The sequence below is a fragment of the Cololabis saira genome, chromosome 23, assembly GCF_033807715.1.
Source record: "Cololabis saira isolate AMF1-May2022 chromosome 23, fColSai1.1, whole genome shotgun sequence".
NCBI lineage: Eukaryota > Metazoa > Chordata > Actinopteri > Beloniformes > Belonidae > Cololabis > Cololabis saira.
In genome coordinates, this window is record NC_084609.1 from 29,815,526 (window position 1) to 29,837,297 (window position 21,772).

General features: G+C 40.4%; 2 protein-coding genes across 2 annotated transcripts; one reads left to right on the plus strand and one right to left on the minus strand.

Annotated features, from left to right (window-relative positions):
* Positions 1-1,049: 1,049 nt before the first annotated feature.
* glipr1a (GLI pathogenesis-related 1a) lies at positions 1,050-9,703 on the minus strand. The gene is made up of 6 exons (XM_061714663.1): positions 9,512-9,703; positions 3,681-3,926; positions 3,473-3,585; positions 1,561-1,646; positions 1,408-1,434; positions 1,050-1,299 (listed from the first exon to the last, which is right to left on the minus strand). Exons 1-6 carry the CDS (start codon positions 9,680-9,682, stop codon positions 1,145-1,147), a joined length of 798 nt encoding a protein of 265 aa, XP_061570647.1. The 5' UTR covers positions 9,683-9,703; the 3' UTR covers positions 1,050-1,144.
* A 1,385-nt stretch (positions 9,704-11,088) lies between these two features.
* Positions 11,089-19,921, plus strand: ccdc107 (coiled-coil domain containing 107). The gene is made up of 6 exons (XM_061714659.1): positions 11,089-11,361; positions 14,342-14,556; positions 14,652-14,721; positions 14,830-14,920; positions 15,914-16,023; positions 19,410-19,921. The coding sequence occupies exons 1-6, from the start codon at positions 11,220-11,222 to the stop codon at positions 19,775-19,777; spliced, it is 996 nt and encodes a 331-aa protein (XP_061570643.1). The 5' UTR covers positions 11,089-11,219; the 3' UTR covers positions 19,778-19,921.
* Positions 19,922-21,772: the final 1,851 nt, after the last annotated feature.

A 21,772-nucleotide genomic window follows, 5' to 3' on the forward strand; every position in this document is an offset into this window, starting at 1 on the left:
TCAGTTAATGTGAAAAAAAGCGAAAAATAAATAAGAAATGGCATCAAGCATGCTTGATGGCGGTTAACTGCAAGCGTTCGACTGTCTCTAAAAAAAAGACAATAATAACACAGCGGAAACTAATTCAGCGTCCCAGAAGTTGTATAAATGTTTAACAATCCAGTCTTCGTCATTAAACGGAAAATATAAGTGTTTTAAAGTATAGAGACTCATCAACTTTGTTGTTTTTATCCACATTTTCACCGTGCCATTCGGTGCGCAAAAAACAGATTGGTCAGAGTTTTTACAGGATTAAAGCTGTCAGAGAGGTCGGATTTTTTTCTTTCCTTTTTCTGAACACATTATTCACTGGCTACTCTCAGGATGGAAGGACCATTTCACCCAGTATAACAATAAATGTTTTTGAATACGATTACAGACTATACCTTTAAGAGAGACAAATGGATCGCTGCAATTCACAGAAACAACTGGATTCCAGGCACCGAAACGTGGATTTTCAGTTCCCATTTTGTATCAGGTAATGTTGGATTTTTGGGTAGCTAATGTTAAACGGTCAAATCATAAAGTTCAGTGTCCTCATCACTTTAATTTCTACAACAAATCCTGCCTTGAAGTCGGACCGAGCGTCAAGACTTTTGTAAGCCTTCAAGCTTTGCTTCGTCTATTTCCCTGGTGTAGAAATTAAGTACATATAAATATCAGGAAACTGGATTCGTGGCCAAATATTAATGTCCATGGACCACTGGTTCTTGGTAACTGTACCAAATATTAATGTCCATGGACCACTGGTTCTTGGTAACTGTACCAAATATTAATGTCCATGGACCATTGGTTCTTGGTAACTGTACCAAATATTAATGTCCATGGACCACTGGTTCTTGGTAACTGTACGGGTCACTGTCAAGTCCAACTGACTTTAATTTAAGCTGATAATCAGCTGTTATCCCGTCTTCTCCACTAGTTGCAGCTGTTTTTGCTGATGTTTTGCCACTCAGTGCAAGTAAGGCGGCTGGTCCAGTGGGGAAGTGACATCAATGCATACTCTCTATACTAGAGGGTATGCATTGATGTCACTTCCCCACTGGACCACGCAGAACACACCAGTGACCATGTTGAGCTGCTGGTGTGAGACAACTCCGGAGCTCTATTCGTAGCAGAAGACATCGGGGTAGAAGTAGCGGGTGGCGTACGCGGCGATGAAGGTGAGGGCGAGGGCGACGGGCCGGCTGACCAGGATGCTCACATAAGTGGAGCCGCTGGTAGCGGAGGCCCAGTCCCAATCTGGGGCCCAGCTGTAGCCTGTAAACACACAACGGTTCCCAGATCAATAAGTACATGATGGAACAACTGCTTTACAAAGTGGATGAAACTGTGCTTTGGTCCTGGCTTTAGGGCCCTCACACTTACTTCTCTCCAGATCCCGTTCATCGCTACCTGTAAAAAAAAAACAAAAAACAGTTACTTCAGGAATGTTGGAAATGCCTGTTTATCTGTTTTTTAATTGATCAGTTTCAGTTACAGTCAGGTATTTATAGTGATTTTTTAAGAGTGATTACTCACGGCAGAGACTGTCCACACAAGTGCCTTCACATCCAGAGCAGGGGGCCCCCGGAGACTCGTAGGGTTTTTCATTATTCATGTTACCTCTGCAAAAGGAGGCACCATCTTTAGTAAATCTTTTTTCTTCTGTTGTCATCAAGGTCAAAGAAGAGGGGGGGGGGGGGGGGGGGGTATTTTAGTATTTAGTAAAGAGTATTAGGGCCATGCTGGAGAAAAAAAATTTAGGAGGGAAAGATTTTTTTTTTGTGCACTTCGAGAAAAAAGTCGAAATGTCGGGATTAATGTTGAAATACAATTTCAAGAATAAGGTCGAAATTTCGTGAATAAAGTCGAAATTTCGTGAATAAAGTCAAAATTTTGCCTTTTTTCTCAACATTTCAACTTTATTCACGAAATTTTGACTTTTTTCTCAACATTTCAACTTTTTTCTTGAAATTGTATTTCAACTTTATTCTCGATATTTCGCCTTTTTTCTCAACATTTCAACTTTATTCACGAAATTTTGATTTTTTTCTCAACATTTCAACTTTTTTCTTGAAATTGTATTTCAACTTTATTCTCGACATTTTGACTTTTTTCTCAAAGTGCATAAAGAAAAGGAAATCTTCCCCCTTTTAAAATATTACTTTTTTTTTTCTCCTGCCTGGCCATAATACTCTTCCAAAGGGGGGTAATCAGAATTTCAGATTTTTTTCTATAACGCAAGCCCTAAAGGCTGCATTTACTGGGAGCACCTTCTGCTAGGATTTCTGAGTACCTACAACAATTCAAGTTCAAAAATACTTGATTCACCCTTGAAGGGAAATTGTGTGTCAAACGAGTTGCAAATGTAGCATGTAGATGTGTAGAATGTAGATGTAGAATTTCTATGAATTTCTATGAAACAGGAGGAACAGATCTGTAAAGCAGCAGAGTCATAGCTCATGGTTACAAACACGCAATGATTCAGTCATGCTTTATTTTAGTCGGCGTTGCATTTGACAGCTCACTTCCTTCTTTTTTCCCCACTTCCTTTTTTCACCCCCGCCCCACTTTGGTCACAGCAGACCACAGCTTGAATGTTTAATCTTTACCTCAATGCTAAACGGTGAGAAATGGTTTGACTCAAAAGTTTTTTAATGAAAGGTAAGCATTGCAGAGGGGTTTAAAGATATCAAATATTACAGAGCTGTAGAAACATGTTTACTTGTGTTTAGGGCTGGGGATCGATTCAAATGTCAAGAATCGATTTCATTCCAATTCTTAAGAATCAGAATCGATTATCAAGATTTGATTCGATTCTGATATTGATTTGGGTTAGTGTTATTAAAACAGTTTTTTTAGCTGTTGCATGAATTATATGACTGTAGTTTCGCAACATATTAATACTAGTATTATATTGCGATTCAACAGCAAGTATTGGCAGCTAATGATGCTTTAAGGACCAATCAGCTCCCAGAATGCTGATAGAACTACTTTCAGAAACATCATGTGGGGCAGAATTACCAAATTCAATCAGAGGACGTATGAAATCGCTTTTATTTTTTCCCAGATTCCTCTTTAATTTTTTCCATTTTCGGTGTATTTCGGTTTTTAATTTTTGAGAATTTGGTTTTAAGGTTTTTATGCAAAATGTAAGCCCAATACAGTATATCAAGTAATGAAATGTTGACAATTTATGCAATTATAAATTAACGTTTTCATACCTTTAAACATATTTAAAGGCAAAAAACATGGCACCAGTTATTCTTGTGTCCAACAAAACATTCCTTTTTTGGGCATAAACAAAAAAAATACCAAAAGTTGTAATGTAATGATGAAAAAAAATCGATCTAGACATCCAAATCGATTTTTAGGAATTAATATGAGAATCGATTTAGAATTGGAAAATCAATTTTTTTTTTCAACACATGCCTACTTGTGTTCAACTCACGCGGTGGCATAGTTGCAGACAAAAAGGAGACCTTCAGAGGAAATAAAGTGCTGGATCCCGTCTGGGCACAGATGAGCTGCACAGCCGACCTTGTAACTACTCGCCCACACCACCTGGTAAAGACGAAAACAAAGGTTCAGTTCTTAGACAGAGACCCTGTTTCACTTCCTAAACGTTGTAGATGAAACACTTTAGTGGTGAAACACACCTGTGTGTAGTGGCCGCAGACTTTGGTGCAGGTGTTTCGTTGGTAATTATAGTGGTTTTTTTCATTTACCCAGGACTCTATGGCCCGTGTTGGAGTAAAGGACTGTGAGGAGATGGTCCATATGTTTTCTCCAACGGAGGAGAACGTAGGGTGCACACGGCGAGCATCTTTGAGGTAGATGTTGTGATCAAAGATGCACCGTCTCGCCCATGCTCTCGCTGTAATAGCCAAACCCTCATCCCATGTCTGGATAAGAAGATAAAGAAATATACATCAATGAACACATTACATTAAAGCAAGCGTTTATCTCACCTTGATGATGAGTAGACCCCTTCGTGACACGAAGGGTACAAACTAGTCTTTAATTTTTCTCTGCATTGAAGACATAACCTCCCCAGAGTTTCAAAAACTTTACAACCAGACACAGTTTGCACATGGCTGCCTCTGGCATGTTGTTCTCAGGATAAAAAAGGCAAGGCAAGTTTATTTGTATAGCACAATTCAACACAAGGTCATTCAAAGTGCTTTACATCAACATCAACATTCAAAGCAGCAAGACAATTAAACAGTAAATAACAAATAAAGTGATAAGAAAAGAGTTAAAATAATAGAAAGCACAAGTTGTTAAAAAGTAAGGGTAGTAGAATACAGCAGGTACATCTCATTCTTAAAATGGCAAGAATTACGTTTCTATACGGTCAAAACGTACAAAGACCGGGTCAAATATAGTATTTCAAAAATAATCTGTAACAATTTGTACAGTGAATTAAACCAATTTGACAATTCTATGCCACATTCGTGTTTCCAGGTCTAATTTCACACAACTGAGGAGAATAACGTTTCTATACGGTCAAAACGTACAAAGACCGAGTCAAATACAGTATTACCAAAGTAATCTGTGCCGATTTGTGCGGTGAATCAGACCAATTTGACAATTCTACGTCACAATGCCTGCATTCAGGGCTTAAAGGGGACCTATTATGAAAAACACGTTTTTTCTTGTTTTAACATATATAAAGTGGTCTCCCCTCACCCTGCCAGCACAGGGGAGACAAAATACCATGGAATTCTGCAGGGTCTGCTCCCCCCCCTGACTGAGTCTTCCAGTGTCACGTGACCTTTTTTTGAGCCATTCTGAATCTGCGCCTAGGGTGACGTCACCCTAGGCGCTCATTTCCATAGGTTCCGGCGCCGCGGATCCAGGTTAAATCATCCAGGTTCCCGGGTGGTTTGGGAGCTGGGTCCTCGGAGGTCCGTCCCAGTTCGGACCAGCTTCACCCTCCGAGATTTTCAGCCAAATCTGTCGGTTTGATCACCGGTAACGGGCGATGCGCCCCGGAGCCGATCTGTGCGCCCGCCGTGGGGTTGCGGCGCCCGTCGCACAGCATCGGCTGAAATTCCGCTGGTCGGCCCCCGGGAGCCCCTGCTACCAGTCCAGGCGGGTTCCTGCGGTCCCGGCCGGTCAGAACCGGTCAAATTCCCCGGTTGAAGCTGCCGTGATGCGCGCTGCTCCAGCCTACTTCCTGGTTCCCAAAGCGCTGTCTGTCCGACTAAATTGTCCAGGTTCCCAGCAGGGAGCAGGGATTTCTGACGTACGTCCCAGGCTGGACCAGCTTCACCCTCCGAGATTTTCAGCGAAATCTGTCGGTTTGATCACCGGTAACGGGCGATGCGCCCCGGAGCCACGCCGGGCGCCCGGCGTGGCTCCGGGGCCAGCGTTCAGCATCCGCCGGGCAGATCCGGCTGAAATAGTGCATAAATGTTATTTATATACAACTCATATTTTATTTTTTTAACAATAAAGTTGCCATTTGTGAAAATTCAGAGTTGTATTTATTTACAGGCTCGGGCTGCTCTGGCGGAGCGAGGTTTATTCTCCTCCCCTGCTACACGTCATTCAGGGAGCCAATCAGCACAGAGCCTCATTATCATACCCCCCCCTTCCCTTAGAATGGAGCACAGAAAAAGGGGTTAGAAGCGGTAAAACTAGTGACAGGGCCCACAGGCCGGATTTCTGATTTATGTAGAAAAAACAAGCTTTAGATTGTTTTTAAGACATTCAAGGCCTGTTTAAAATATACATTAAATGCCATAATATGTCCCCTTTAACCATAACTTCGCACAGTTTTCAAAAATCGTGAGTATTTAATTACGTACGCTTAAATAACAAATACGAGTACGCTTAAATAACAAATAAAATAAAAGCTGCAAGCAGCGATGAACGGGCCCTTGCACGTGCAATTTTCACCAATAAAGGTCAAGGACTCAAAACCGAGTCCTATGACACCACCCATGACTCTTTATGTCAAACCATTTAAAAGTTATTGCAGAAAATAGGAACTATCAAATATCGACCAATCAGAAGAAGGGGCGGGGCTAATTCACACCAATTATGGTCAAGGACTCAAAACCACGTCTGATGACACCACCCACGACTCTATGTCAACCCGTTCAAAAGCTATGGCAGAGAATAGGATCTATCAAATATCGACCAATCAGTTACTAGTATCACTTCCTGTTTAATGTTGAAGTTTGACGCGGCGCCACGCCATTTCACGAAAACTCACAATTTTGATAACATTTTATGGTTAACCACTTTTGTGTATTCTGAGTGAGTTTTATGTCGAACGGACGATCCTGCTAGGAGGAGTTCGTTAAAGTACGACACGTGAAAATGGCATAAATTGCGCCAATATTACACGATTAATTCAAAATAGCTGACTTCCTGTTCGGTTTCAGCCATGGCGCCAAGAGACTTTTCTTTAAGTTGCGACATGATACTGGTGTGTACCGAGTTTCGTGCATGTACGTCAAACCGTATTGTGGGGCTTGAGGCACAAAGTTTTCTAGGGGGCACTGTTGAGCCATTAGGTCACGCCCCTTTTTGACACTATTAGAATATGTAATTTTTGCGTGCAAAATTTGGTGACTTTTGGGGCACGTTTGGGGGGGCAAAAAGGCCCTCATTTCGTTGGAAAAATAAAAATAAAAACGAGAACAATTCCTACAGATACAATAGGGCCTTCACACTGTCAGTGCCCTAATGAAATAAAATGATAAGAAAAGAGGTAAAATAATAAAAAGCACAAGTTGTTAAAAATAAGGCCAGTAGAGTACAGGAGGTAAGTATTTAAAGGAGCCGTCTGTAAGAAATGGCCAAAACTGGTACTGCAGTCACTTTCAAAATATTGTTGAGCGGCGTGTACCCTCCCCCTCCTCCCCCCGACCAGAGGTTGCCAGGTAGGCTGCAGAATGCAGCAGGAACGTAGGCTGCCATGGCTGCCATAATTAGAGCCGAGCTGACAACCCGGATGCCGAAACAATACTGACTTGGTGATTGGGAGATAGGTGGAGGGTGGAGCTTCAGAAACAATACTGACTTGGTGATTGGGAGATAGGTGGAGGGTGGAGCTTCAGAAACAATACTGACTTGGTGATTGGGAGATAGGTGGAGGGTGGAGCTTCAGAAACAATACTGACTTGGTGATTGGGAGATAGGTGGAGGGTGGAGCTTCAGAAACAATACTGACTTGGTGATTGGGAGATAGGTGGAGGGTGGAGCTTCAGGCCAAAACAAAAAATGACAACATAAACATCAGTTGAGGGCTGCAACTCCTCTTTTTAAACTGGAATATCCTGGCTTGAGTGCTGTTGTCAGTGACATAAGTATTTGAAATGAACATGATTTTTAAATGTCTGTTGACATATCGGGGTCATTTTATGATTCGTTTTATTATTGCTCTTACATACAGCTCCTTTAATTTAGGAGTACGCTTCAGTAAACAGTAATGTTTTTAGTTCTGATTTAAAGGAGCTGACAGTTGGAGCAGACCTCAGGTCTACAGGAAGTTTGTTCCACCGGTGAGGAGCAGAATAACTGAACGCTGCCTCACCTTGCTTGGTTCTGGTTCTGGAACCACAACAAACCAGATCCAGATGAACCTCAGGGGTCTGGGAGCTTCATAGGAACTAACAGATCCAGATGAACCTCAGGGGTCTGGGAGCTTCATAGGAACTAACAGATAAACCATGCATTTTGGTCCAAGACCATTCAGTGCTTTGTAGACCAGCAGTAAGATTTTAAACTCTATCCTTTGACTCACTGGAAGCCAGTGTAGTGATTTCATGACCGGTGTAATGTGGTCCAGTTTCCTGGTGTTTGTAAGGACTCTGGCAGCAAAACAGCTGATCTGAACACATTACTCACCGACTGAATGGGCATAATGAGAAATATGAGATGTTTAGACAGCTGGCATTCTTTAAACATTGGACGACAATGTCATAGCGCGTGTCTCTCTTCAAACACATCTGTCAAGGATGACCGCCGACAGCAAGCGTTTGGTCATGACGACTAACAAGCACCTCACTAGAGTTACGTGATACCACATTTTACAAAGCAGCATGAAACGGAAATGGTATCCTATCACTTATAAAAGTACCTGAATGCACTAAGAAGATCTTATTGAGACGAGAGAGAAAAGCTATGATGGGAAGAAAATGCTTCAAGTCTGAAGAGAAAAGTAGACTTGAAGAAAACTTGATCTTTGTTGGAACTGTGGGGACAATTACGAAAGAGTATTAGGGAATAAAGAATAAAGTTGAAATTTCGTGAATAAAGTTGAAATTTTGCCTTTTTTCTCAACATTTCGATTTTTTTCTCGAAATTGTATTTCAACATTAATCTCAACATTTCGACTTTTTTCGCGACATTTCGACTTTTTTCTCGAAATTGTGCTTCAACATTAATTTCAACATTTCCTCTTTTTTCTCGATATTTCGACTTTTTTCCCGAAATTGTGCTTCAACATTAATCTCGACATTTCAACTTTTTTCTCGACATTTCAACTTTTTTCTCGAAGTGCATAATGAAAAAAAATCTTCCTCCTCTAAAATATTATTTTTTATTTTTCTCCTGCCTGGCCCTAATGGCCCTTTTGCACTAGTACCGCCTCAGCTCGCTTCTACCCGCCACGGCCCCGTCTTGCGCTTTTGCACTAGGGGCTGAGGCGGGTAGAGCCGCTCCAAGCAGATACTTTTTCTGTAACCATTCTGGCGAGGTTCTAACCGGGCTGAGCCGGGACTATTTCCAATGTCATCACATTACAGGCAGCTGATTGTTCGGGGGGCGGGGCTGTCACCACCCTCCAAGCCTCTGATTGGTCGGGGGGCCGGCAGACGTTTGAATCAGGAAGCGGGAATCAGCGCGAGGGCGACTGGCGGCTCGCGGCGATTTTATTATAAAGCGCAAACGTCTGTTTGGTGATCCAACTCTGAGGTGCAGATGTTCATAAACCTGGTGACTGACGAAAGAATTAAAAAAGGGATGTAGACGGGCTGTTTTTTTCTCAGCCGCTCACGGCTCCAGCTGATTTCTCATCAGTGCCGACACGAACAAAGATTGCGGTTGCGCAATCGAGTACGTCACAGCAGCTTCACCCCAACCTGCCCACTTCTCACCTGGCTGTGGAAAAACAAACGGGTGGAGCCGCGACGAGCCGAGCCGGGCTAAGGCGGTACTAGTGCCAAAGCGCCATACTACTCTTCCGTAGGACAATAAAGCTAAACTGTCTTATCAATAAATAATACCAAATTCTGGGTGAGGAGTGCAAGTGTTCCAACAAAGGTTTTGACAAGTATTGAGAACTTGTTGATGGCATCAGAAACTGTTACTTCCACTTCTTGTTTTTGAAGCAAGACAGAAAGAAGGTGTCACTCTTTCCCTTATGAATATAACATTAATTTGAGGATGTGGAGGAGATTACACCACTAACACACCAGCCACTTTTTCACGGTATTAAAACAAATGGGGAGAAGTCCGACAGCTTGCCTACCATGTGGAGCATGTTGTTTGCAGACGGCATGACGGACGAACGCGCTTTGTTGTGTTCCCTCAAACATTCATTGATGAACTCTTTGTCGGTGATTTCTGGAAGTGAGCCTGAGCACAGAACCAAGTGGAGCCCGATCCAGGCCCACAGAGACGTCTCCACCGAGCTCCCCATCGATCCGGGACCAACCTCACAGGGTGCCCATTTCTGTACATAAATATAAACAAATCTACCCATTCACCCAATAGTGTTATATCAGGCCCATATAAGCCGACAACAAGTCCAGGATTTTGATTTCCTCTCAGATCAGGACAAAATTCAACATTTAATTGGAGAAAAAAAGGAAAGTGCTTTAGAAGCAGCTAAATACATCAGTGCATGTCATAGATGGAGAGAAACACAACATGATAACACAGTCTCCGTATAGCCCTGCATATTAATGTAAAATAGTTCTGTATATATATATTGTATGTGTTAGAAGTAGTGTTTGTGTTAGATATTTAATGTTAAATTGTATTAATATTTCATGTATTAATTGTATTGTAATTTATTGTATGTATATGTATGCTTTCGGCAACAATGGTTACCATTCATGCCAGTACTCAAGTTGTAAAAAAAAATCAGGGGGGATGGGGGATTTTATCATATGGGGACAGATCATTTGTGCTGATTACAAATAATATAATATATTACAAATAATAGCAGTGACCACAACACCTGCAGAAATACTGCAGGAATGACATAGCAGCAGTTAAATGCAGCCTTCTGTAAGCTTTAAATATCCACTGGGCTTACATCAAATACATCAAAACACAACAATAAAAAACACTTTTCTGAACTTATCAATATGACTCTGTCCTTCACAGGATAAGTAAAATGGATCACTGCAAAAACTCTAAATCTTAAACAGAATATTTCTAGTTAAAATGTCTCATTTTAGTAAAAAAAAAATCTCATTACACTTAAAACAAAACTCATCATTGGGGAAAAAAAAACAATTTCCATCTGTTTCAAGTAGATTTTCACTTAAAATAAGTAGAAAAATCTGCCAGTGGAAGAAGATGTTTTTGCTTGTAATAAGAAGATAAATCTTGTCCCACTGGCAGATTTTTCTACTTATTTCAAGTGAATCAAGGAAAAAAAGGGGTCTCCCGCACACTGTTAAGTCAAATGCAAAAAACTTTAATGAGCTACCTACTCCTACCTACTCCAACGCACCTGTTTTACCAAGTCTTTTCTAGGTGTGCATCAGCCTCCAGACCTTTACTACTTATTTCAAGTGAAAATTTACTTGAAACAGGTGAAAATTGTCAAATAAGTTATTTTTTTGGTGTTATTTTTCTGTTGATGACTCTAAATGGTAAAATAGCAGTAATACCACATACATTCATTGATGAAATGACATAAGGGATGGAAATGGGGGATGGCAGTTACAGGGGGGGTGATTTTTACCGTTTTTATCCCCCCTCAACTCCAGTACTGATTCATGCCAATAAAGCCAATTTGAATTTGAGAGTGTGATGTGAGTTCCTGAGTTTACTCTCCGGGGCTTTTACTGTGAAAGTCCCCCCGGAAGCGGTCAGTGCCTCCTCCACCAGCAGAGTGAGTCTGGTCTGGTCTGATCATCACACTATAGTTTACCCAGCTCCCTGCACTGACAGGTCCAGGTAACATCTGCTCCTGATCAGCCAGCCCTCGTCTGCTCGGGAACATGGTCATGTCCGCCTCCCAGCAGGTCGCCCTGGCGTTCACCGCCGTGCTGTTCTCGTTCATCGTGGTGCCCCGGCTGCTGGGCGTGGGCGGGGGGGGTCCGGCCCGGGACGCGAAGGTCGACCCCCGCTACAGCAGACGAGGTAAGCCGTTCCCGTCCTGTCGGTGCTGGTCCCGAGCCGTAGTTCGGTGTTTGTGCCTGGAGCTCATAAACTACATGAACCGTCTTCCGCTGCTCTGCAACCGTGAACGTCACACAGCAACAATAACAACAGCAGCAGATGACAGGTCTGTCTGTGTCCCGGTCTACCAGGTTTACCAGGTGCACCTGAACGCCTCACGGTTCAAACCATGGGGATCGATTCAAATGTCAAAAATCGATTAAATTCCAATTCTTAGGATTCAGAATCGATTACAGAAATGGGCAGCTAATTATATGGGTATGTATGTATGTGTATGTATGTGTATGTATGTGTATGTATGTGTGTGTATGTATATATATATATATATATATATATATACACATACATACAGGACTGCCTCAGAAAATTAGAATATTGTGATAAAGTCCTTTATTTTCTGTAATGCAAAAATGTCATACATTCTGGATTCATTACAAATCAACTAAAATATTGCAAGCCTTGTATTATTTTAATATTGCTGATTATGGCTTACAGTTTAAGATTAAGATTCCTAGAATATTCTAATTTTTTGAGATAGGATATTTGAGTTTTCTTAAGCTGTAAGCCATGATCAGCAATATTAAAATAATAAAAGGCTTGCAATATTTCAGTTTATTTGTAATGAATCCAGAATGATTGAATTTTTTCATACCTTTGAAAAATATTTAAAGGCAAAAACATTGTGTCCAACAAAACATCTTTTTTTGGACATAAACACAAAAATACCTAAAGTTGTAATGTAATGATAAAAAAAAATAAAAAATTGATCTTTAGACATACGAATCGATTTTTAGGAATTAATATGAGAATCGATTTAGAATCAGAAAATCGTTTTTTTTTCAACACAGGCCTACGAGCCGGATGTTTGTGTACGGACGTGGGAAATGCTTTCTTGGCTGACTTTGAGCCACACTGGTCCATTGTGGTTTGGGCCCCACACCCCATTTACGTGTTACTGCTGCACACATGCATCTCTTTATGCCAGGCATTTATGGTAATAATGCACTATGTCATGAAGCAAAACTTAATGACACAAACCCATTAAGTCAAGTGGATTTCATTGGGCTCCTCAGGGGTTTAGTTTATCTTGGCGGTTTCATAAAATCCAGATATGCAGAGATTACAACAATAATATGGATTGTATTTCTTGGTTAATGGCTATGACCATGAGAGAGTCATGCCCACACGGGCCTGGAGCAGCCAGAATCCTCAATATGACTGTAAAATATCTACTTATTGTTATGTTTCATTCTTGTAAACTCTGTCATGGTAGTGTGATGATTTATCACTCACCAAGTTTTAATGTAACAAGTTGACCGACCTGTATTTGGAAAGTGGTCCAAGGTTTTGGGAAACATTAAATAATCCCCCAAAATAACCAGGTAATGCTCTTAAATGTGATCCTCTAAATGATAGGGAGGGTATGCATTGACGTCACTTCCCCACTGGACCAGCTCCCTTACTCACACTGAGTGGCAAAACATCAGCAAAAACAGCTGCAACTAAGTGAAGAACCAGTGGTCCATGGACATTAATATTTGGTACAGTTACCAAGAACCAGTGGTCCATGAACATTAATATTTGGTACAGTTACCATGAACCAGTGGTCCATGGACATTAATATTTGGTACAGTTACCATGAACCAGTGGTCCATGGACATTAATATTTGGTACAGTTACCAAGAACCAGTGGTCCATGGACATTAATATTTGGTACAGTTACCAAGAACCAGTGGTCCATGGACATTAATATTTGGTACAGTTACCAAGAACCAGTGGTCCATGGACATTAATATTTGGTACAGTTACCAAGAACCAGTGGTCCATGGACATTAATATTTGACCACGAATCCAGTTTCCTGATATTTATATGTATTAATTTCTACGCCGGGGAAATACACGAAGCAAAGCTTGAAGGCTTACAAAAGTCTTGACGCTTGGTCCGATTTCAAGGCAGGATTTGTTGTAGAAATTAAAGTGATGAGGACACCGAACTTTATGATTTGACCGTTTAACGTTAGCTACCCAAAAATCCAACATTACCTGATACAAAATGGGAACCACAAATCCACATTTCGGTGCCTGGAATCCAGTTGTTTCTGCAAATTGCAGCGATCCATTTGTCTCTCTTCAGCTTATTTTTCGTCAGTCTGTTAAACGATAACTCCGATTTCTTGCTAAATCTATGAGTACAGTCGATCGCACAACAGCTCTTTCCCATTTTAGATGTTTTCCAGTTGCTCAAACGGAAAGTTTACGCTGACACTCAGTCTTTCTGACACTCAGTCTTTCTGACACTCAGTCTTTCTGTCACTCAGTCTTTCTGACACTCAGTCTTTCTGTCACTCAGTCTTTCTGACACTCAGTCTTTCTGTCACTCAGTCTTTCTGACACTCAGTCTTTCTGACACTCAGTCTTTCTGTCACTCAGTCTTTCTGTCACTCAGTCTTTCTGACACTCAGTCTTTCTGTCACTCAGTCTTTCTGACACTCAGTCTTTCTGACACTCAGTCTTTCTGACACTCAGTCTTTCTGTCACTCAGTCTTTCTGTCACTCAGTCTTTCTGTCACTCAGTCTTTCTGACACTCAGTCTTTCTGTCACTCAGTCTTTCTGACACTCAGTCTTTCTGACACTCAGTCTTTCTGTCACTCAGTCTTTCTGACACTCAGTCTTTCTGTCACTCAGTCTTTCTGACACTCAGTCTTTCTGACACTCAGTCTTTCTGACACTCAGTCTTTCTGACACTCAGTCTTTCTGACACTCAGTCTTTCTGTCACTCTGTCTTTCTGACACTCTGTCTTTCTGACACTCAGTCTTTCTGACACTCTGTCTTTCTGCCACTCAGTGGGCGAAACCCGCTGTGAAGTTGCATCTGTGACGTCATGCACATTCCCTCTATTAGTGGTGTGAATTCAGGAGTTGTCTTTCCTGATGCTGCAGGTCCCGGCCCAGGCAGCGTGAGAGGCCAGTCTATCAACGTGAGCCCCCCCGGCTCTCACCAGACCCCCGAGAGCATCCAGCAGATGAAGATACGGATGGAACAGGAGCTGAAGAACGACAAGTTCAAATCCAACAGCAACAAGGGCTACGTGTTCACGCTGATGCCTCTCTACGCCATCGGAGTGGGAGTGTTTGCAGCCTACAAGTTTCTGAAGGCCAGTAGATATAAATATCTGCTCGCATGGATAAAGTGTCCGCTTTTGAACGGCAGACACTCAGTTCAAAATGTGCTGCTTTTTCCACATCACAGATAAAGAATTCAGATGAAAAGGCGCAAAAGGACAAAATGGCAAAAGGAGCCAAGAAATCAGTGGAGGCAGGTCTGTATCGCATGAACGTCTGTTTGCACGTCTTTTATCCATTATTACACACTCGGTTATGATTAGTAACGCCGATATTGGATTTCTATTGTGTTTGTTTTTGTGAAGAGAACCAGTTAAATGAGTTGGAACAAAGGCTGGCGCAGACGGAGAGGATGCTGAACTCCATCCTCACCCAGCTGGACCCCATCACTAACTGGTGAGCTGGGACTGGTCGGTCTGCACGTGCTGTGGTCTCCAGGTCGCCACACCTTGTTTGCACAGCTTGGACACTGAAATGTGATCCCTGGCCCGCACCCTCTCTCCCTAAACAGATATGAAGTATGGAGTAGGCCTGTGTTAAAAAAAAAAAAAAAGATTTTCTGATTCTAAAACTTTAATCCCAGTTGTCATGTCATTTAATTCACACATGCGTTGTTGAGCTTTTGCAATTTTTTTTCTCCATTTTTGCACTTTAAATGGATATTGAAAGGAATATTTAAGTTATTTATTTCTTAGTTATTTATTTCATACAAATAACTTTTGGAATTTTCTTTTATTTTTGCCCAAAAAAGGAATGTTTTGTCGGACACGAGAATAACTACTGCCATGTTTTTGCCTTTTAAATATGTTTAAAAGTATAAAAACATTACATTTTTTAGTTATCATTGTTTTATATACTGTCTTAGGGTTACATTTGCATAAAATGCTAAAAATCTAATTCTCAAAAATTTAAAAACCGAAAAACACAGAAAATGGAAAAATGAAAACGGAATGTGGGAAAAAAGCAGTTCTATCAGCATTCTGGGAGCTGATTGGTCCTTACAGCATCATTATCTGCCAATACTTGCTGTTGAATCTCAATATAATACTAGTATTAATATGTTGCAGAACTACAGTCATATAATTCAGGTAGCAGCTCAAAAAACATTTTTAATTACACTAACCCAAATAAATCTCGAATCAGATCGAATCAAATCCTGATAATCGATTCCAAATCATATGAATTGGAATCGAATCGACTCTTGACATTTGAATTGATATCCAGCCCTAGTATAGAGTCATAATAAGGTTATTTTCTTCGTAATGTGGAAGAAGTACATTTGCCGTTGCTGCAACATGTTTCCCAAAGACGGTAAAGGAACACTGTGGCGTTTTGGTTGATGCATTTATTCAGTCTTGTTTTTGCTCTTTCTATCTTGCTGCTCTGCAGTGTGAAGTCAGTCGCCCAGGACCAGAAGAACGAGATAATGTCTCAACTCCAGACCATCCGCTACCTGATGAAGAAGAGAGGAATGGATTGTCCGCCCCTCAATGTCACTGGTAGGTGGACAGTTTATGACCTCGTCAACCAGACTGAACTAACAGCACTTTTCCACCAGCACCTACTCGGCTCTACTCAACTCAACTCGGCCTGGTTTCTTTTCCATAACAATTCAGCACCTGGAGCGGAAGTAGGAGGTTGGATTGAAGCTGCTGTGACGTATTTGATTGTGTGATCTAAATGAAGAAGACAACACCACCAGAGATGTAGAACCTGGAGGAGATGATAGATGTGCTGCTGGGTCTGTGGCTCGTGTTTGATATCAAGTTAAAAAATGAGAGTTAGAGAAGCTTCAAGCGGCAACGCTTTTTAATTTTTTTTAGTTTGTCTCAGCGCTGCTGAAAAGTCAGCTGGAGCCGTGAGCAGCTATGAAGTGACAGAGCTCCTGGTAGATCTGGTCGTTCCTTTTTTTTTTTTTTCATTATTCGGAATCACATGAGCATTACAGCAGCATAACATAAGCATACCAACATTATATCTCTACTGCGATCCTTTTTTCTTTTTTTTCTTTTTCTTGCAAACAGAAAAAAGAACAAAAACATAGAGAAAAAAAACATAAACAAGGGGTGTTTTCATTAAGATCGAGAGAAAAAAAAAGACTTTATGTAAAGAAAAATGGGTAAATTAAATACATCGCAAACAAAAGCAGGGCATCTCAGGGAAATATAACTTTTCCAATCTTCCCAGATTGCTTCAAATTTGGATTGTGGACTTGTCGTTCCTTATCGCCGTCTAGATCCCTTTTTAATTCTCTCCTCAGCACCAGGTTTATGAACATCTGCACCTCAGAGTTGGATCACCAAACAGACTTTTGCTGCCATTGCTGGTTGAATAAAATGAACAAGAATCCGTCAGAATCTCTTTCTCTGATTTCCACATCCTGACTCAGACGTCTGACTCCAACCCCCCGACCAATCGGTGGTCTGTAGTGTGATGATGTCAGATACAGCCGACTCAGCCGCTTAGAACCTCGGCAGAATAGTTACAGAAAAGTATCTACTCTGCACGTTAGACCCCTAGTGGAAAAGAACCAAACCGAGGTGAGTCGAGTCGGGCTGAGTAGGTACTAGTGTAAAAGCGCCATAATTTAGCCATTCCAGACTTTGATTAGCTGTCCTGGCATTTGTACTGTGGGCAGGTATAAACATTGCAGCCGGGCTTCAGGTTGGAGTCGGTTTGCAGACTGTATGTGTGTGGTACCGCTGTTTTACATTCTGCTCAAGCAGCCATGCAGTCACGTCTCTTAAAACCTCATATGCAAAATCTGGTTTGCTAAGATTACATGTGTTACAGTGGTTGAATTTTGGATTTGCAAAAAGAAAATCCGCCAGAACACAGGCCTGGAGCTGTGGTTGATTTTCATCAAAGACTGTGGTTTTGGTCACCAGAGGCTCGAGTTGGTGCAGAAAAACCAGGCGGAGGAGTTGCACGTGTGAGCTGGACATCATGTAAAAAAAAACCAGAGTACAGTGCGATTTGCCCATGCAGCACCTACAACACTGTACATTCGTATAATACGTATAATACAAGTATTCAAAAAATACTACATCTAAAAAGAAGAAACTATTATTAGCAACACAAAAAAGCTTCAGCAGAGTGGCAGTATGGAAGAGTATTAGGGCCATGCACGAGAAAAATATTTGAGAGGGGAAGATTTTTTTTTTATTGTGCACTTCGAGAAAAAAGTAAATGTCGAGATTAATGTTGAAATATAATTTCAAGAATAAAGTGGAAATTTTGTGAATAAAGTTGAAATACAATTTGGTGAAATAAAGTGGAAATGTTTCCTCCATCAAATCCAGTTTGCAGAGCGACTGACAGCTCTGCAGCAGCAGCTGTAACTAACTAACTAACTTACATCCTTGGAGTGGAACGTTAAGGGTACGTTTCTGAAGTTATGCAACTGCATATGTGTGATATGTGTTTCAAATCAATATCATAAAGCCAATTCTTGTATTCTGAACATTGTTGTTACCAATTCAATTTTGACTTTTTTCTCAACATTTCGACTTTTTTCTCAAAATTGTACTTCAACATTAATTTCGACTTTTTTCTCGAAGTGCATAATGAAGAAAAAATCTTCCTCCTCCATATTATTTTTATTTTTCTCCTGCCTGGTCCTAATACTCTTCCGTAGTGGCAGAGCCTCGGTGAGCTTTGTCTAAAATATTGCCACACCGTTGCACTATGATTTCAATTGTAGAAGTAAATGAGTGGAGGTTTTAATGGCTCCGTAGCGCCTCACAGAGGGTGGAACAAACTTCCTGTAGACCTGAGGTCTTCTCCAACTGTCTCCTTTAAATCAGGCCTAAAAACATTACTGTTTACTGAAGCTTTGTTTAGTTTATTTGTTTATCTGTAAGGATCCCCATTTGCTATGCCTTTACACACAGCTAGTCTTACTGGGGTCCACATAAAAAAAACAATACATTTAAAACATACAGTTATAAACAAGACATAAAGAAAGAAAACGAAATAACACGACAAACCTACATTAAACTTTACCGTACATGTAAATCATTATCTTAATGCAAAAAAAACATACTGTACATGAAACAACAATATACAGTAAAACATCAACTAGGCCATGAAAATCAGATCAAAAATACACCTTACCCTGTCCAGTATGTATACTTATCTGTATAAGTGTGTATGGTATCCCATACATATGATATTCAAAGATGTTTCTTCATTAGCTTTTTGAATATTGATTTCTGTGTTAATTTAGTCATATAGTGGTAAAGAATTCCATCATTTCATTGATCTATATTCTACTGTATGCTTCAGAAAATTTGTGTTTGGCTTAGGAAGTGAAAACCGGCCCTTTGTTGCCTGTCTAGTGGCGTATGGATATGACTCTAGATTGTGTCTTAACTGATTGTACTGATATAGTGGAGTTTTGGATTGTTAAACCTTCCATGTTGAAAACAGAAGTGCAGCATTCATTCTGTCCTCAGCATACTCTTAAATTAAATACTTACCTGCTGTACTTTACTGCCCTTACTTTTTAACAACTTGTTATTTTTATTATTTCACCTCTTTTCTTATCATTTTATTTCATTTTATTTGTTATTTACTGTTTAATTGTCTCTTGCCGCTTTTAATGTTGATGTAAAGCACTTTGAATTACCTTGTGTTGAATTGTGCTGTACAAATAAACTTGCCTTGATCGTTTGAGGATGTTTTGAGGCCAATTGCGTTGAATGCAGAGCTGGAATTGATCTTTAGTATTTTTGCACATGTCCCCGTGGAGGGCTGGAGTTCTGTGACAAAATCTAATGTTTGATGACGAAGAAAATAAGAAATATAGAACATTTCCTGCATGTGCGTGTTGCATACTAGATTTATTAATAACTAACAGAACGTGTCATGTCCTGTTTTTCAGACACTTCTTGTAAGCATAACCTGGATGAGCTCATTGAGTCCCTGGGGGCCAGTGAGACCTCTGCAACGGCACCAAAGCAGTCCTCTGCAGAGACGGCGCCATCTACCGGAAAGGTTTACGAGAAACATTCGGATGCTAAAGATGATGCTGAAACAGAAGGCGAAGAGATGAAGGAGCTTCCACCAGAAGACTGTGATGGGGAGGCAACAGGTGGAACAGAGGAGGAGGAGGAGGACGACGAAGAGGAAGAAGGGTTGGAGCTCCCTGAGCTCATGGATTCGTTGAAAGACTCATGTCCCACAAACATAGAGGAAGTTTGTGCAGAGCAGCCTGCAACCGGCCTCCGGCGGCGCAACAGACCTGAATGAACTTACTTCTTTACTGTAAATGTGACGGATTATTATGAATATTTATTATTTCAAAGGGTTCCATTGCATTTAGCGCCCTGCATATTTTTAGTAACTTGTGTAGCTTTCACACGTGTGAGGAAGTAAACATCAACACTGCAAAAACTCAAAATCTTACCAGGAATATTTGTCTTATTTCTAGTTAAAATGTCTCATTTTTACTCAAAAAATCTCATTACACTTAAAACCAGAGTCATTACCAGAAGAATAACTTGTTATTTGACAATTTTCACCCGTTTCAAGTAAATTTTCACTTGAAATAAGTAGAAAAATCTGCCAGTGGAACAAGATTTATCTTCTCATTACAAGCAAAAAAATCTTGTTCCACTGGCAGATTTTTCTACTTATTTCAAGTGAAAATCTACTTGAAACAGGTGAAAATTGTTGTTTTTTCCAGTGATGAGTCTTATTTTAAGTGTAATGAGATTTTTTTTTACTAAAATGAGACATTTTAACTAGAAATAAGACAAATATTCCTGGTAAGATTTTGAGTTTTTGCAGTGAAGGCTCTGCTTTTGTCTTTCTTTCAAAGCTGTCTGACTGAAGACTAAATAGGCCAGTGACGGTGTTGCCAGGCGAAGCTAACGAACCCCTCGGAATACGGACTCTCCAGCAGCAGCAGGAGCAGACTCTCGTCTGAGTTTACCTGCTTGCTGAGCTCCATGTTTTAGACTCATTGCCGACCCAAATCCCATTTCAAGCACATCCAGATCGTTTCCTGAAAGTGCTGGAATAGCTGGAAGCCACGTGAAATTGTATTTATTTACTTTTTTCCCCCCGACTTCGATTTAACTACCAACACTGTGGTTCTGGTCCACCTAAAGTTTTCCAATGGCAGCAAAGCCAGGTTTCTACAGAAGACTATTAGGGCCAGGCAGGAGAAAAATAAAAATAATGTTTTAGAGGAGGAAGATTTTTTTTCATTGTGCACTTTGAGAAAAAAGTCAATGTCGAGAATAATGTTGAAGTAAAATTTCGAGAAAAAAGTCAAAATTTCATGAATAAAGTTGAAATGTTTTCAGAAAAAAAGCTAAATTTCAACTTTATTCATGAAATTGTATTTCAACATTAATCTCGACATTTCAACTTTTTTCTCAAAATTGTATTTCAACATTATTCTCGACATTTCAACTTTTTTCTCAACATTTCTACTTTTTTCTGCGCAAGTGCACAATAAAAAAAAATAAATCTTCCCCTCTCAAATATCTTTTCTCATGCATGGCCCTAATACTCTTCCGTAGGTTACCAACCTCCCTTTGACCTTACGCTTAGTTGGAAAGATGCGATTCTGATGGGATATGTGGGAATCTGGATTTGTCCTGGCAGTGTGAGCGTACCGCCAAAATTGGGAAGTTTCAGAAGATGCAGTAGAATTCCTTTGATTTGGGGTTCTGATCGTTGATGTTGAGAAGAACCTTAATTTCCCAGAATCTCACCACAAATTAATTTGGATAAATACTTTGGAAAATCCTTAGTATTCTGGAATAGCCTCGTGGATTGCAAATAGGGACAATTGATGAATGATACAGTACATTTTAATGAAGCCAGTTGTTACATTTCTACCCAAAGCTCGCTGATGTCATGGCAACGGGCATTTTGTATCATGTAAAATGTGAATAAAGTTCATGCCTCATGTGAAAATATGATTCAGTGGTAAAATTAATGTTTCAGTCATGGATGGATGGAATCATTTTGACATGTCCCTCATGCTGCTCCACTAACTTCAGTAAATGCAAGAAGTTTTCAAAGGACACAACATTAAAATACATTTGATATTTCCTAATTTTTCAATAAAACTAGTAACTTTGATCAATTATATTCCATTTTTGTCATAATTTTAAACCTTTTTTCAGTGTTCCTAAAAATACTGTCTACCATGTTATGAGGTAATTGACCATTAAAGGTGACCTATTATGGCATTTAATGTATATTTTAAACAGGCCTTGAATGTCATAA